The sequence below is a fragment of the Narcine bancroftii genome, chromosome 8 (genome assembly GCF_036971445.1).
Source record: "Narcine bancroftii isolate sNarBan1 chromosome 8, sNarBan1.hap1, whole genome shotgun sequence".
In the NCBI taxonomy this organism is placed as follows: domain Eukaryota; kingdom Metazoa; phylum Chordata; class Chondrichthyes; order Torpediniformes; family Narcinidae; genus Narcine; species Narcine bancroftii.
The window spans coordinates 161,967,503-161,985,700 of NC_091476.1; the positions used below are offsets into that span (position 1 = coordinate 161,967,503).

Consider the following 18,198-nt stretch of genomic DNA (forward strand, 5'->3'; position numbering starts at 1 on the left):
TAATATTCAGATTGAATTTCAGTAATTTCTAAATTGAAAATAATTAGAGTGTGTGTACTGTGCTATATTTTGGAATCATTCAGGAATAGTCAACAGAGGAAAGTGGAAAAAATGTGAAGGTTTCAAGTTGAAGACCATTAGTATTGAAAAAATAAGAAAACATTTTTTTCCCAAGTTCAGAAATGTGGAGGAGGAAAGGACAAAGGAAATCAGAGTGTGACAAAGGTCATTACGGTGATTGGTGCATGAATGGAGTACAGACACAGCTGTTGCAAATAAGTGAAACCAAAAGGAGAATTTTGGAAAATATTTGCTTTCAGTTCTTTGTAACAGCTCCATTACACAATTTTACAATTTGAAAAATAGAAAGAAGTGAATTGATTTGTTCAATCCAAATCAACTCATCAGTAATTTGTTACCAGTGCAATTGACACATGGGAACAATGCCTTCTGCGGGATTCACACTAAAATAATTACTCTTCTTTTTAGTCACTTAATCCATATTTTGAAACTCCCAAACATACAAAGGGCCATATTGGCCCAGTGATTCAAAAGCGCTAAATTATTGCAATGCCCAAAATTCTGTAAGAAAAAATTTAAGACTCTTGTTTACGACTGAACTCTCTCCATTGAACTGTACATGTCCAAACACAATTCAGTACAGGCTTTTCTTGGAGAAGTAGTTAATGCGATTACCAATTAACTCTTTAATCCTATATGTGAGGGTCACTAGCAAAGCCATTCCCTTCTTAATTTCCCTGGGAATATGATGAGCCACCTCCTTAATTGTTGTCATCATTCTGGTCAGCATGTTCTCAAAATCCTGCAGAAGAGCGCATTCCAGCATTTAGACCTAGCAGTGATTAATTAACAGCATGGAATTTCCAAGACAGATAATGTGCAATTTGCAGATAACCTTTAATGGTTACGATTGCACATTTGGGAGCTGTTGCAGCACAGTTAATACAGTGGTTAACACAACACTGTTACTGCACCAGTGATCTGGACCGGGGTTCAAAGCCCGTGCTGAAAGGAGTTTACACTGTTACATGTCCAAAACCCAGCAGCAATAGAAATTCACCAAGACAAATGGTTACTTAAACAAAAGTTGCTTTTAATTTTCTTTAAACATAAAAACAGGATCAAACTTTAGCTTATTATTATCAACATAATCTAACTTAACCCCCTTTCTAATTTTAAGCATACACATACGCAAGTTCTTTGATTCACAGTCCAATTTCACTTCTCACTCCTCCAAATTCATTGATATCAGGTAATTCTTATACTGCGCACATAATTTAACATTTATGAATTTTCACCAGGCTCTGGTTCTTAAAGGTAAATGGTTACCACTCAGAAAGGCTCTTGTTGATTTCAGAGAGATTTGTTGCTCGTTGGACACACAAACGGACTCCTTCCAATTAGTCACTTCAGTGTCTTGCCAAAGAAACTTGCCCCATCATGGGTTTTCCAAATTATAACCTCTTCTTCCAGGTCACCACAGACTTCCTCTTGTTTCCCTTATTTCACTCTAGCCAGCCATTTCCAATATAAGAACTACAAAGGTTTTCAACAGGCTGAACTCAGAACTCCCAACCCGTCTTCAAAATGGGGTTTTCAACAAGCCTGCCAGCTTGCCATGTGGCAACCTCCGAAAGCTACTGCAGAACTGCCTTCTCTTTCTCCCCAAAGAATCACACTTTTTCCTCTCTCTTTGTTTACAAAACCACATGACCCCTCTTATAACAGCAAACTGCAAAGACAGATTGCTGGCATGGAATCAGTTTCTGCCTGGCCATCTGTGGCTTTAAAGACAATAGTCCATTTATTCCACAACATCAGTCCAATTAACATCTACTTGTGAAGTCTCCATAGGCATTCTTCAAAGTTTTTGCAAAGTCACTGTGAACTTGAAATCCCTACTTATACATAGCTCTTGCATTTCAAATGAGACATCTTTTGTGAAATGTTGATGTCTATTTGTGGTGACCTACACTAAACCCCCACAATCTCTCTCTTTTAAAGACATTAATATATAAAATATAATATAACCCGTAACAGTACATTCTCCATGTCTGCGTGAATTTTCCCCAGGGGTTCTAGTTTCCTCCCACTGTTCAAAATTTAATTGGGGTTGTAGATTTATTGGGTATAATTGGGTGGCAAAGGTTGTTGGCTGAAATGGCCTGTTACTGTACTTATTTTGTTTTAAAAATTTAAAGATAAAATAACTGTAGTGTATTACACAAGTGGAACACATGAAAGAAGTGGAAAGATTCATCATACTTCTGAATTATGCTTTAAAGATGATAGAAGGATTTTGGGATATCACAAGCCAAGTTATTCACTGAGGATGTCAGGCCTGATTTGCTCCTGCAACCAGTGTTTCAGTGGCTGGTCTAATAGCCTTTCTGATCAATAATGAATACCAGGAATTTGAATGTCAAAGGTAGTTGTTTGTATTTTCCTGCCTGATACCCTTGAGGCCCAAAGTTACTTGCCACTCATTCACATCAGAGCATTGTCTAGGTCTTGCTGAATGCAGGCAGGGATGTTTAGTTTCCTGATGGGTCAGAATTGAATAAATGGGCATTTTTACACAGAAACTTTGGAATTATTCTGAAAAAAAAAATTAGCATACTTACCTCCGGTGTGTCTCAATGTGGTTGTTTACACAGGGATACTTTAAGGGCACTTTTACACAACCTTCTTGTGTGGCGGAGTTTGGGAACGTTAGAATAGCTGCTCTATAAAAATGTGCAGGGGTAGAGTGAAAACTTATGGGAAGGAATTTGCATTAAAAAAAATTCCACCTTGACATTTTTACTCTGCCATCACAGCAGATATTTTCCTAAAATTTTCTGTTGTTCAGTGGTTGTGTAAAAGTGCCTAATGTCAAAATCTGATCAAATGGAAGCTTTTGTATTGCAGCTGAAGATTACAAATCTTGAGTAACTTATGCATTGATGTCCTGGGGTGGTGACAATTAACCTTTGACGAATATCTACCTGGTACAGGTATGACTTCAACCATGATAGTGTTTTTCCCTTGATGCCCATTTATATCAGGACCAATGCTGTTATTGTCAAAGCAGTCACTCTCAACTCAGGAATTCAGTTCTTTGTCCAAGACTGAGGTGCAGATTTGTTCCAAGATAGTTCAAGAATAGAGAGCCAAATACATTTTCCAACATCTTTGGATTTGATCTGCCTATTATTAATAAAGATCAAGTTTCCTGAGTATTCTATTACCGTTGGTAGAAGCCTTTCCAACTTCTGAATTCATTCTCCAATCGTTGGAATCATGAGAAGATGCTGTTACCTCACCGTGTTTTTTTTTTCCAATTTAATAAAACAATCCTAACTGCACATCCTACTATGATTAGGCACTATCAGCTTTGGTGTAAAAACTCAAAGCTGGAGAAACTCAGCAGATCAAAGGTAAATATATATAACGAACATTTCGGGCTTGAGCCCTTCATAAAGGTAGGAAAAAATGTCAGCTGAACAAAAGAGGAGGGGAAAGGGTGGTTGCAAAGGCAGGAGGTGATAGGTTGAGAAGGGAAGGAAGGGACAGCTGCGATCAAGGGGATGAGGGATGGCTAGGTGAAGGGAGGGAGAACTGGAAAGGAAAGGGGAAGATGAGAGCAGGTTAGCTTTTACCACCATCATTTTTGGATTTAGAATCTTACACAAACTATACTATGTTTAAATTTAGAGAAAATTAGAAACTCTGTCTATGAATCCCCTTCTAAGTTTGAGTTAACCTGGCGACCATTTATTCAATATTTTCATTTGTGGTGAGTTGATCTGGCTCTGTTTTCTTTCTATGATTATGGATGATAATTGGGCTGTAAGATGAGATCGGAGTGATCGGCGTGGTTTAGCTATATCTGTAGGTTTTTTTTTAAAGTTTTTTTTAAAGTTTTTTTTTTAATTCAGATTTGTTTTTTCTTCTTTTTTGGGTTTTTTTTTCTCTTTTTTCATATATTGTTATTAATTATATATTTTTTTAAGAGATAGTTCACACCCTAAACTGATCTAAAAAAATTTTTATGATATATTTTTATTCTGTAATATTATTGTTTAATATTTCTGTATTAATTCATTACTTACTATGTATTTTTTATATCTCTTTGAACTGTATGTGTTTATAAATTATAATAATAATAAAAAGATTGAAAAAGAAAGAAAAGAATCTTACAATCCAATGTCACGGTGCTGTTACGGTCTTGGACTTGAATAATGGAATTATACAAGAAAGGGCATTTGTTCTGCAGTTCTGCAATTGCCAACTGATCTCAAAAAAGTGAAAAGAAAACCTGAGCTCACCTGCTCTAGTTGCTAAATAAAACACCAAGCCTGCAGGATGTGCAATATACAAAAGTGGTGGAGAACCACAGCATGTCATGCAGCCCTTTGGAGGGGTTCAGCTCTGAAACATTGCTAGATCACTTGATTTTCTGCAGAGTCTGGGTGTCCTGCTGAGGTTCTCCAGCACCTTTGAGCATTGCACTCAATCACAGTGTCTTCTGTTTAACTTTTTCAGCTTCGATTGCAAGTTTGGACTGTATCTTAACAGACTGACATTCTATCTCTGAGTGCCATATTGTTAAATGTTCACAAAGTGTTCCCAGCATCTTGTACTCAGAAGTATATTGGCACTGCTTAATATCCAACTACAATATTGCCCAACATGGACATTTACCCTTTAGTCACTGAGTGTCCAAAATGGGTATGAGACATGCCCCGAGAAGAAAAACAATCAGAGAGTTCTAAAATTATGGCAAACTTTCAGTTGTGTCCTTGCATGTTAATAGCACGTTCTATATTTATTACAGAGAAGGAGAAGTTCCTTCCGCTCTACCAACTACAGGAAAAACTGAAATAGTAGAGAGACAAAAGCTCTTCAGTTATTCAAAGATATTTGCAAAAATATAATCTTTTAATGACTCATTATGACAATCCATTAATCCTTCCTAAAATACCCACAATACTCTACCCAATGGAAGTATTCATGTGACCGCAGAATAGTTATCAGGCGAGGCAGCCTGTGAAGCTATTTAGAGGATGGTGATACATCCAGCTATTTAGGGCTTTCTGAAGTGCCTGAGGAATCCACCCTTGCTGGAGAAGTCATGTGATGAAGTAGTGGCTGGTAGTAGAATACCAGACCTTTCCAGAAAAGAAGAAATAAAGTGAAGAAAACTCAAAGCTCAAGACACACAAAACTCAAGAAATAAAAGATAAAGGTGTGGAGAAAAGAAAGAAAATGGCACCTAAGAAGGAAAAACCAAAAACAATGGGGGAAAAAAAGGAAAGACGCCAGAAGAGAAAGGTGAAGACGTTACTTGCATGAAGAGGCAGGGACCCGCAGTGGACAGAGGAGCCTGCTCCCAGAGGTTAGTGGAGACCCCGCAGGGTCGCGACCTCCTGACGGCGGGACTGCAAAAATGGTTCACTGAGCCAAACAGAAGTGCGCAATGTGCACAACAAGGAACAGGAAACACCAACGGGAGGGGGGCCCCAGCTGTGGAGTGAACTTACACAGCGCGAGCGTCTGAGAGATGCCCGACAGCAGGGCTCTCAGCTGGAAGAAGAGGAAAGCAATGGGAAAGGGGGTGATAAGAAAGAAAAACAGCAACAGGAGGCCCAACAGATAACTAGCCCAGAAGAAGAGGACCAACATCAAGAAGCCATGAAAAAAAACACCCAACAAACTGAGGCAAACAGCTCAACAAGAAAGACAGAAGAGACACAGATACAAGGAAGAGAAATAGGAGGCACAAACCCACGAACAGACACAGAAGAAGAAGAAGAAGAAGAACACCAAGCTTTGCACAGAGGAATAGAAGGTAAAAAAGATGGACAGTACATAGATTTTAAAAAAAATCAAGAACAAATGAGAGCATTAAAAGAATGGTTGACATTAGAATTTAGTGAAATGAAAAGAAAAATGTAAAGTACAGAAGAAAAAGTGAGTAGAATAGAGCTGGTCATGACAGAAATAGGGAAAAGATTAGAAAATGTGGAAGAACGTGAAATGGCTGTAGAAATGGAAGTGAATGACTTAAAAAGAAAATTGGAAGAAAGTGACAAAAAAGTTAAAAGTCACAAGAGCTGTTAGCTCAGAAGATGGATATAATGGAAAACTATAGTAGGCGAAACAACATAAAGATAGTGGGCCTAAAGGAAGATGAAGAAGGCACAAATGTGAAAGAATGGATCCCAAAAGTCCTGGGAATGCCAGAAATACAGGAAGGAATGGAAATAGAAAGGGCACACAGAACACAAGTCCCAAAACCACAGTCACAACAAAAACCAAGATCCGTTTTAGTAGAATTTCTGAGATACCCGACAAGAGAAAATATATTGGAGACGGAAAGGAATAAAATTAGAGAAGACAAAAAAACCATTGGAGTACAAGGGTCAAATTTTTTTTTTAACCCAGACATAAGTTTTGAACTCCTAAAGAAGAGGAAGGAGTTTAACACAGCAAAATCGATCTTATGGAAAAAAGGCTATAAATTTATGTTAAGATATCCAGCTGTGCTTAAAATAGTTATCCCGGGGCAGCAAAACAGACCGTTCTCGGATCCGGAGAAAGCATGAGAATTTGCAGAAAGCCTGCAGGACAGAGAGAGAGATGAAGAGATGTAACAAGAACCAAGAACGACGACAAACTACATATAAAGATGTAAAAATAATGTATAAGTAAGAACTAAAAAAGGGAAGTAAGGGAAAGGCAAAAAAAAAAGGAGGGGAGAAAAAAAAAGAGAAGACAGTGAGCTTCGTTTTAATGTGAAGATAAAAGTTTTTTCTGGAGGGGGTTGGGTAGGAGAGAATAACAGTCACTGCGAAATCAGTTGACACTTGTGAACGGGTTTGCAATCTGAATGGAGAGGGAAGTTGTGGTAGCCCGGCAAGGGACAAGGTGCGACTCGGGGGATTAAGGGAATTTTAGATGTGGGAATGGTTGAAGTATTTTATGTTTTAGGAGTGTTGTCATACATTGAGTTCAAAAAAGGAAAACTGAGAGACGAAAAGGGGAAAAGGGGAAAGGTAGTGGTGAGGAAGTAGAAATGAGGTGTAACCAGAGTATGAGATGGTCATGTTGAACTATATGATTATAAATATTAATGGAATACATAACCAAATCAAAAGGAAGAGGCTATTAAATTTACTGAAAAAAAAAATAGATATAGCACTCGTGCAGGAAACACATCTAACTGAAGTGGAACATAATAAATTGAGGAGAAACTGGGTAGGGCACATAACAGCAGCATCATATAACTTAAAAGCCAGAGGTGCAGCTATATTAATCAATAAAAATGTACCAATCAAAATAGAGGAGGAAATAATAGATCCAGCAGGAAGGTATGTAATATAAAGTGTCAGATATATTCAGAATTCTGGAATTTTGTCAATATATATGTACCTAATGAAGAGGATCAAAAGTTAATGCAAGATATTTTTAGAAGGTTGTAGATATGCAGGGGAATATATTGATAGGAGGGGATTTTAACCTTAATTTGGACCCAAAGGTGGATAAAACTGGACAAAGTAGCCAAATTTATGGTTAAATCAATGCAGAAAATGCAACTTTTGGATATATGGAGGAGGCAACATGCAAAGGAGAAGGAATACTCATATTATTCGAGTAGACATAAAACATACTCAAGGATTGACCTGTTCTTTTTGTCAGCACATATCCAAGAGAGAGTTAGGAAAATGGAATATAAAGCTAGATTGTTATCTGATCATTCACCCCTGTTATTAGCAATAGAATTGGAGAACATCCCACCAAGAACATATAGATGGAGATTAAACTCCATGCTACTTAAAAGACAGGAATTTAGAGAATTTATTGAACGCCAAATTAAAATATACTTTGAAATAAATACGGAATCAGTGAAAAACAAATTTATATTATGGGATGCAATTAAAGCCTTCATTAGAGGGCAGATAATAAGTTATGTAACTAAGATGAAAAAGGACTATAATCGGGAAATAGAACAGTTGGAAAGGGAAATAGTAAATACAGAAAAAGAACTAGCAACAAAGGAAGATACAACAAAAAGGAATCCACCCTTGCTTGACAGCCCCTGTATGAAAAGGATTCACTACTTTGAGATTTTACTTACATTATTCCCCATTTCAATTGTTCCTCAAGCCTCTCTCCCATAATGTCACAAATTTCAAACAACTTGGATTTACATAGCTACTATTAAATCATATTGCCGAGAAACAAAAACTGCAGATGTTGGAATTATTGTTGTAGTCTTTTTAATAGCAGCAAACAAGGGAGTCTCATTAGGGACAACTATTTAAAAAAATTAATCCGGAAGATTTTCTGAACACCAGGGAGAAAAAGACAGGCTGTAATGCTCGTGTCCGAAGCTGGCACAGCAGCAAAGTCGATAAACACTTCAGGAAGTGTAGAAAATAAGATATAATAAAATAATGGTGAGAATGGAATACTAGGATAGTAAATAATTGCTTTTACGTTCTGAGGGAACTGAAAGTGACAGATATAAATATGGGCAATAGGTGAGAAGAGGAGCATGCAAGAAGTGTTCTTTTGGATCAGGTGAATGAGTTTATGGAGGACTAACAATGTGAGAGTTATAACACAATACAGTAAAACCCCTGGCATAGAGCGCCCACGGGAACTGAAAAGTGTATTTTACAGTTGCTTGAGGCTTACTCGATTTTTTTTCTTTTTTGTACTTTTATGTATAAGATGGCTTATGTGTTTTCCTTAAAATTTGTATATAAGTTCATATGTTAAACACAATAAAAATATTTTTAAAAGAAACTTATTCTTACAATGCCTAACTAATACACCTACTTTAAGAATAAACCGTTTAATTTTCCTTTAGCCTTTGCTATTTAATGGTTGTATTTTTCCTAGGTTCTGTATGGGTCTACGACCCCACTGGAATTTGTATTTGTACAATTTAATTGACTTTTTTTTTTCCAGTGGGGTAAGGGTGGGGAGGTGGGAGTGGGGGATAAACACAGACTCTGTATATTGCATGAATGTTGGAAGATTATACTGTATGTTTAAATTTTGGGAGTCTATGAAAATCCAAATAAAATATTCCCAAAAAAAACTGATTAAAAGACAAAAATATTATACACTGAACAAACCTCAGTAACATGAGTATATAAAACATAGCATTTGATGAATTTTCAGTCACTCTAAACTGTTGCTGCATCCTGCAGGTTTCTCATCCTCCTTGGAGCCTTCTGAATAACAAACAGTAACATTATAGATAATGAGGCCCCCCCCCCCGCCAAAATTTACAGATAAAGCCTCTGATTGGGGAGACTCTTACTAAGCAGCGATAAGGAGAGACTTTAAGAGAGTCACCCCAACAACGAGTGGCATCAACCAGCTCTTCATCGTGGGCGTTCAATGCAGCTTTAGAGAATAGCAAAGATTCACAACTTTGAGAGAAGAAATTTGAGCCACATCTAAATTAATGAATTGGAGACTCTTCTTAGATTATGATTCCAAGTTCTACATTCTTCTTATAGAAGAGTAATCTATTAAACATCCTTCCCATTAGGCTTCATCAGGATTTTAAAATGTTTAAAGAGCTGTCATCGTTGAATAACTGGTAGCTTGTGCAACTTGTGAGGTGTGGCTGAGACTTGCAGTCATTGATGTGCACAAAAGTGCATTAGAATGTGAAAGTTAGGTATAAAACCAACTTGATTAGAGGTTGTAGGAAGATGAGAAAGTGGGTATGAAAAGTTTTAGCTTTTACCACAAGAGAGGAGTGGCTGAGTGGAATGACCTTCCAGAAGAAGGTGGTTGCAACAGGGTCAGTTTTGTCATTTGAGAGGAGATTGGATGAGTACATGGATGTGAGGGGGTAGGAGGGTTATGGGCAGGGAGCAGGTAGGTGGAATTAGTGGAGTTTCACATAAATCGGTGCGGACTAGAAGGGCCGAGATGGCCTGTTTCCGTACTGTAATTGTTATATGGTTATATGGTTACATCATTGTTTTTTCACACAACTTTGAAGAACAATGATAAACTTGCAATTTATTTTTTTTTGCCGGTTGCTTGAGGCTGCTGGTTGCTTGAATTCCAGATACCAGAGGTTTTACTGTAATAGAAAAGTAAGTTGGATGTCTTGGAGGTATGTCATATTTGTTCTTTAAATTACATGTGATTTTTTTCCCCCCCATAGGTATACACAGCTGTTCGTCTCTGTCCTGCATCGTGCTGTCTGCAGAGGGGAGTCAGATTTCCAAGTAATTGCAAAGTATTTCCTAGCCACAGATAAAGCTATTTTAACAAATTAAATTTTGAATTTAGTTAATTACTCATTTCATTAAAACTACCCAAAAGATAAAGCTCTAGGTCGTCCGCAAAGGTCACCCCATTATCCTTGCTAGTGTTTAAGTAATATCCTTCCGAAAAGGTCTCATTTTCACACACGACCACATAGCATGTGTTTTAGATATTCCACACCTAAAACTTCTCTGATATTTCCAATTCTGATTTATGTAATTTCTTTGGTGTAAGATATAATTGGTGTAGGAAATGATATTGTACTAATCCATATCTTGCATTTATCATTGAGGTCATACTATCCAAACACCAATCTGACTAGCATATTTCCATAATTGCAACTTCTAAATCTAACTCCCATCTCTCTCTCAATCTCTGTAAACCTAGTTTTGCATTTTCATTTTGCAGAGCAAAGTACATCTTAGATATAAATTTAGGTGCATTCCTCAGCCAAGTTGTTCACTCCATCTCACTAATTTCAGGTGAGGCCAAGTTTGGTCCCGATCTTTCTCTTAAGAATGATCTTAACTGGAGAAAGCAAAAGAATGTTCAAAAGACAATGAGATCCATGAATTCAATATTTTGTTACCCAGGTTCATAGGCAGTAGCACATTTTTACATAATGGTATCTTCAATAATATCCCTGCCTTTTTTCCCCAATACATTCATTTATTTCTTGCCATATTCTAATCATATGTATTAATATAGGATTATCGATTTTTTTTTATGACTTGACATTCTATAAAGTCCTTCATTGACTCTTCCTTTATTGAATTCAGTCCCTTCGAATCCACGAAAGGGAACTGTTTTCTTCAAAGAAAGATGATAGAAATCTTGCTTGTGCTGATCGATGATACTTCTTAAAATCTGAGAGTTTTAACTTTTCCAGTGCAATTCTTGGTACTTTATTATTCCATAGGAATTGTCTTATACAATTATGTAATAATTGAAAGAAATGTTTAGTCAGCGCAATAGGCAACGATTGGAAGAGATTCTCTAGTCTTGGCATTACCTTAAATTTTTATGGAATTTACCCTTCTTATTAATGTAACTGGTAGATCTCTCCATTTCTGTCAATCTTTTTCTATTTTTTTCCTAATTAAAGGGTATAATTAAGCGTATATAAATTCTGTAAATTATTATCAGTCATTATTCCTAAGTATTTAATTCCATCCTTCTTCCATTGGAATCTACTACCTTTTTGGTACCTTACATAATCAAAATTTTGCAAAGGCATTATCCCACTTTTGTCCATGTTTACTTTATATCCTGAAATTCTTCCATATTTTTCTAATATTGTTTGCAATCTTATCAATGAAGCATATCATCAACAAATAGACTAATTTTATGTTCTTCCTGTCCAACTTAAGCTCTTAATATAATCTCTGTCAAGGTGTTCAATAGCTAGTATAAATATTGCTGGAGATAGAGGACACCCCTGGGTTTCTCCAGTTTCAATAAGAGTTTTTAGTAGGATACCTGCATTGATGTCAACCTGCTAATATTGACAGTCTTGCTTTATAGCCAGTCAGCTGGGGGTTGAGGGTATGATTAAAGAGGGAGACAAACACTCCAGACCAAATCGCATCAATAAAGCTGGCAAGGAGAATAATGGCAGAAAAGCCTAAACCCCAAACCTGGAGGGGGTGTTTAGAAAACAAAGTTAAGAAAAACTATACTTCCTACCCCACTAGCTTCCCAACACTCACACATTTTTCTCCCAAATCACTCCATGCCGCCTTAGGAACTTTTTTTTATATATAAAAGCTTTGTACATTTAGATAACTAACATTAAATTTGCTAATGAATGGCTTCACGCCTCAAAATGTTTAAATGTCTAACTTGACCTAGCAAGCAGATAGACCACATGTTCCACTCTGTTCTCGTTAAACCAGAACACAGGAAAATAGAGCTCAGCTTTGAAATTTAAAACATTCTGCATCCCAAGCCAATGTACTCCTCATTGTGAAAAGGTTAAAAACATTGAACTTTATAGAGGCTAGGGGATTAGCTGCAGGGTGACCAAGATGTGGACAAAAGTTATTAGGATCCAGTCTCTTTAGGCTGTTCTGTTAATAACTTTCACAAAAATTCATAGGTTATCAAGCTCAAAAATTATTATAAAATAAAGATAACTAAGCATTGTTATAGTTAAATCAATTTAACTATCTAGGTATTACCATTATTAAGTAATTTAAGTTTGTTTAAAGAAAACTTTGTTACCTTAATGAATCATGTCAAGAAGTCCTTGACGCAGTGGTCCCCTCTTTCGATGACAATAATTTGATGCGTCAATATTATCAAGATGAATATCCTACCTAAATTTTTATATATTGTGACAGATTATATCAGAAGAACCCAAGCTCAAGAAACTTCAAAGGCAGGTGTAAATGGATTGTTGTTGGGGAGCAACAAATGAACAGGCTCAAGTTCGGGCCCGGTGCCGCAATCTGTTCGCTGTTCTAAGAAAGTCATGTGGTTTTGCAAGGGTGGGGGGGGGGGGGAGAGAAAGAGAGAGAGAGAGAGAGAGAGAGAGAGAGAGAGAAAGAAAACTGGTTTCTGCAGCATGGCAAGCTGGCACCTTGTTGGAACCCCATTTTGAAGAAAAGGTTGTGAGTTCTGAGTTCAGCCTGTTCAACCCTTGTGGTCCATACAAGAGGAAAAGGCTGGCTAGAGAGTTTCCTGAAATAAGGGAAACAAAAGGGAACTCTGTGGTGACCTGCAGAGGAAGAGGTTATCATTTGGAAAACCCTGATGGGGCAAATTTCTTCGGCAAGACACTGAAATGGCTATCGGAAGGAATCAGTCTGTGTGTGTCAACGAGCAACAAATCTCTCTCTGAAACAAATGAGGACCTTTCTCAGCGGTAACCAAATACTTTCAAACTCAGAGCTGGGTGAAAATTTAGAAATGTTAAATTCTGTGCACAGTATAAGAATTGCCTGATACCAGTGAACTTGGAGGAGTGAGAAGTGAGATTGGACTGTGAATCAAAGAATTTTTCTGAACTTTGACACACATTATATACTCGTGCGCTTAGAATTAGAAAGGGGTTAAGTTAGGTTAATAGTAATAAGTTAAAGTTTGATCCTGTTTTTATGTTTAAAGAAAATTAAAAACTACTTTGGTTTAAGTAGTTTTGTTTCTATTGCTGCTGGGCTTTGGGGTCCTCTGGGCATAACATTATTTTTCAAGCTGTACCAATTTTTGATTTACTGAACTCTCTCATCTCTTGTATGGAAAAATAAGTGACCTCATCTTAAAGTTTTTCTCCAAAATATTACAAGAAATGAAGGCTTGCCATTACCCAATTTTAGGTTTTATTTCTGGGCAGCCAATATTAGATATGTTTTTCTTTTGATCCATCATCAGGATTATCTAGGTGCTTTAAAATGGACTACTTTACAAATTAAATCTACTATAAAGTATTCTCTTTTTTCAATGCTTTACCTTTTTCGGCTTCCAAATTAACTGATAATTTTGTTAGAAATACATTGAGAATTTGGTTTCAATCAGGAAACATTTCAGGTACCATAGATTTTTTACTAATTAGTCTTATTTTAGGTAATTCCTTCTTTTTACCTTTGGTTCAAGATATTGGTTACCATCAATGGTTAAATTTAGTTATCCAATATTTTTATTTTAAATTTTTTATCAACCAAAATCTTGCTTCTTTAGAACAATTATCCACCAAATGTATAATACCTAAACATCACATTTTTTTGTTATTTATAGGTTAAGAGCTTCTTAAATTTTAAGGCTCCCTCAGGATCTGGAACCTAATATACTGGGGAAGATTTATAATTTTTAACCTGATCACAAATGATTGTTAGCAGTCCTTAATGAACTACTTTTATGATCTCTGGACAGAAATTTAAAAAACTATGGGAACAAGATTTTCAACAGTTATTTTCTGAAACTACATGGGTCTCTATTTTGAAGTGAGTGCATTCATCCTCTCTTTGTGCTAGACACTCATTAATACAATTTAAGGTAGTACATCGGGCCTACTATCATGGCTAAATTCTATTCTAATCTTGCTTATAAATGTATAACTGAAGGTACAATGTATATGTTCTGGTTATATTTCTCCCTTTCCAATTTTTGGGAAGGTGTATTTCGTACCTTGTCTTTAGTTCTTAACATTATATTGACTCCAAATCCTTTTCTACTCCCTTTGGAATAATTGAGTCTGATATTGACTGCTTCACAATCCCATGCCTCCCTGATTTTAGAAGGGCCATGGAAAGATGTTGTTCCTCCCATTCATACTCAATGGTTGTCATTGCATGTCTGACTTTGGAAAAAATTAGTTGCTCCATTACAGAAATGAATCTCAATTTTGTTTCCTTATGGGGTTCTTTTCTCAATTATTTTCAAAATTTGTAAGGTTTTAATTTGTTGATTTTATTTTATTTAGCCCAACCGATTATCTTCCCTTTTTTAATTAGGTAGTGGACTGTTTGTTTAGCCAGTAGTCTCCAAAGGGAGGGGATTGACAATTAGTATAGTTTTATTAAAGTTTTAAAAAATGTAACATAGCTCTTAATTCCATTGTTATTATTTTGTGATTTGTTAATACTTTATTATCATGTACCTATGTGACATTTACTTGATGAAACCAATAAATATTGAAAAAGAAGCATCGTTACAGAAAGTGACAAAGTGAAAGATGAAAGCATGCTAGTTTAAAGAAAATAAAATCTACTTTTAAAATACAGAAATACACAAGAGCACAAGAAATTGCAGAAATGGGTTATCTGGTTCTTTGAACCTGCTCTGCCATTAAAGGAGATCACATCTGATCTTCAGCTTGGCATTATTTTCCTGCAGCATCCTCCCATTTCTTGATTTTCATAATATCAGGAAATCAATATTAGATTTTAATTAACTCAATGACCAAGCCTCACAGCCCTTACAAAATTTCAAAGATTCAACCATCTGAGTGGTTATAGACTCCTCCATGAGAAACATCATCCCTGCTTCCAGCATGTCAACATTACTAATGTTTCAAAAGAGTTTTTAAATTATTTTTATATTTAGACATACAGCACAGTAACTGGCCATTTTGGCCCACGAGTCCATCCTGTCCAATGTATACCAAATTTACCTACACTAACCCCCCCCGCCTCAGTACGTTTCAATTTCTTTGCATCTTTCATGGACGAAAGTCTACTCATTTAGTAAATCCACCAAACGACAGGTTAATCATCAATTTCAGTCTCCCTCCACAACGAATATATCCTGCCTTGAGTAGAATGCCAAAATGCTCCAAAATACCCCATTGTTCATTCTGCAAGATCCTAAAACTACCTTGCTCCTGAATTCAAATGGTCTCATCACAGAGAACAACATACCATTTGTCTTCCACTGCTTCTGCTATTCTGGAAAAAGGTTGTAAACAAGATCAAAATAATTATGCATTCCAGTGGAGAAAAGGGTAAAAAAAAAGACCAGAGGAAACCAAATGGGGAAATAATTTATGAGAGGAGGTAACTAAACTTAGTTCAAATATAGTAAGTATTATCTGAACTCATCAGTCTAGGAATTTTAAAACCAGTGAGATATACACAACTTTTTGGATATTCTCAAGAAATTCTGCAAGTAGGATTTAGTTGCATTTTATTTTACAAATTAGAATGCCATCTTGCATGGAAACAGACATTATCCAGGTCACTTGGCACATTTCAGCTATACTGAAACATTATCAAGGTGATGGTCTACTAAAGTTTAAAAATCATTAAAAATAGCCCACAAGAACCAACAAGGCTTTACAGAACTGAATTAATACTAGTTTAACATTCTGGTCATTGGAGCCGGGGCTAGTGCATGCACAAAGGAGCATGCACAAGTGGAAGTTTAAATATAGGTTCCGGCGAGTCGGCTCTTGGAGATCTGAGAAGGATGAGTTAGGTTTTGACAATTTCGCTGTAATGCTCAACATAGTTGAAACATGTTCAACATCGTTAAGGATTGTTAAGCCACGTTAACTTTTTTACAAATGTTTTGTTATTAAGAATCAACCACATAGAACATTACTTAAAGACTTTTCATAGAACATTAAAGAAGATGGTTACAAGTCGTGAGTTGAAAATAAAGGATTTAAATACAAAAAAAAACCAAAAAAACATTCTGGTCAATACTGAGAAGAGTCATGAGAAAGACCAGTGAGTCAGCCAATTATCCCATTTCATCAGGGAAACTTCACGATCAACATTGAAAATGCACTGATTAAGTATATATACCCTATATATATATATACACACACACGTACAAGTTTCTTCACAAGTATTGTTTGCTGTCAAGTATTTAAAAAGTCCAACTAGATCATTTTCTTTACTCCAGGAAGTTGGATGAAAGGTTAGGGCTTTGCTTCCATAATCAGCACTTGTTCAGAAACAGCCCAAGGGGAAAAAAAATAATGAACTATCACTAGTGATGGTTTGGAATTTAATTTCACTTCTCAGTTTTGTTCCAAGAATTTCTTTGACATGGTGTGTCTTTAATAATAAATATTGACCTCATGTATTTCTCAGGTTGGAGAGCCAGAGCAATGCATAGCAATATAAATTGGTGCAAACATCATGGATGGATCAATCAAATTTAATTTCCAAACACTTTATATTAAAAAACTATTTTCTTCAATGAACAGATTAATTGCTTCTCTATCCAATGCTGTTCGTATAAGTAAAACAAGCCATTATTTTGTCCTTAAAAAAAATCTGAAAAGGAGCAGCTAATGGTCTTAGTGATGCACAAAGCTCCAATTATTCTGACTTCAAGCTCTAAATAGAATCAGTGCAGTATATAGCTTTAACATGCATAATTGTAAAGAATACTACAGGAAAATAGATCTACAAGAAAAATTGGTGAAAATATGGAACAGAAAGTAAAATTGAAAATCTGAATATAATACCCCACGGGATTAACAAATCAGAATGGGGATAATTTCCATTGCTGGTGAAGACAGCTGCAGTTATACGAAAAGCATTTTGTTCTCAGTCCACCCTCAGAATCTGAAGTTAAATAACTGTACCTTTATAAGATGTTTATTGATCCATTTTGTGAACGTTTTCTTCTGCACTCTGTCCCGCTCATCTATGAAAACATTAAAAAAATATTTTTCAACCAATTATTTTAAAAACATTTTTTTTAAAGTATCCAAAAAGCCAGTTTTTTTATGAGCTAATTCTTATATAACAAGGTCTATATAGTCTTAGCAATAAAACTCTTCATTGCTTTCAATAATATCACTTGATAGACTCCCAGATAAATCTCATTCATGGTAAACAAGGCTTGGAGAAACATTCTCACTCAACTTGACCTTCCTTACCTTTCAACCACTCTATCTTCTCCAATCCCTGGATAGTGATTATTGCTGAGTAGACTAACAGCAATTAAATATCTTGTATTACTTATTAATAAGGGCACATAATATAAACTAGCCATTCTCAACCATTCTTTGTTATGGCTCCCTTAGGACGCTTCTCAAAGTTTATGGCCTCCCTTTGCTGTGAAACAGTCAAGCTTTGATTTCTTCTGTACTTCTATCAACTACATAAAAAAACAACTATGTTTCATGAGGTGAAAAGAAAACAATGCTTTTATTTAAATGTCCTGTGACATCCAGAGGCCATTAACACAGTTAAAATTGATATTTCAGATCCATGACCTAGTAAGAATTGACATACAAATGGTTTCTCTCCACAGTTGCTGCTAAATTTGACATGACCTGCTGAATTTGTTCAGCAAGCATGCCTTTTTCAGATTTCTACCATTTCCAATTTGTTTCTTTTTGATTATACACCAGTAAGTAGCTTGTGAAAGGGGTGGGGGGGGAAAAGAGGTTGATAGAAGCAACATTTATGGAAAATGCAATCTGGGTTCCAG

General features: G+C 36.0%; 1 protein-coding gene and 1 long non-coding RNA gene across 14 annotated transcripts in view; one reads left to right on the forward strand and one right to left on the reverse strand.

Annotated features, from left to right (window-relative positions):
• macf1a (microtubule actin crosslinking factor 1a) overlaps window positions 1–18,198 on the reverse strand; it is a 535,539-nt gene that overhangs the window by 313,861 nt on the left and 203,480 nt on the right. For all 13 annotated transcript variants that reach the window (XM_069895733.1, XM_069895734.1, XM_069895729.1 and 10 more), the window contains exon 2: window positions 17,345–17,406. In XM_069895733.1, the coding sequence (XP_069751834.1) occupies window positions 17,345–17,406 (62 nt within the window). The remainder of the gene's footprint in view (window positions 1–17,344; window positions 17,407–18,198) is intronic.
• Window positions 5,177–12,780, forward strand: LOC138741929 (uncharacterized). The gene is made up of 3 exons (XR_011343894.1): window positions 5,177–5,854; window positions 10,205–10,268; window positions 12,651–12,780. It is a non-coding gene; the product is annotated as an uncharacterized lncRNA (long non-coding RNA).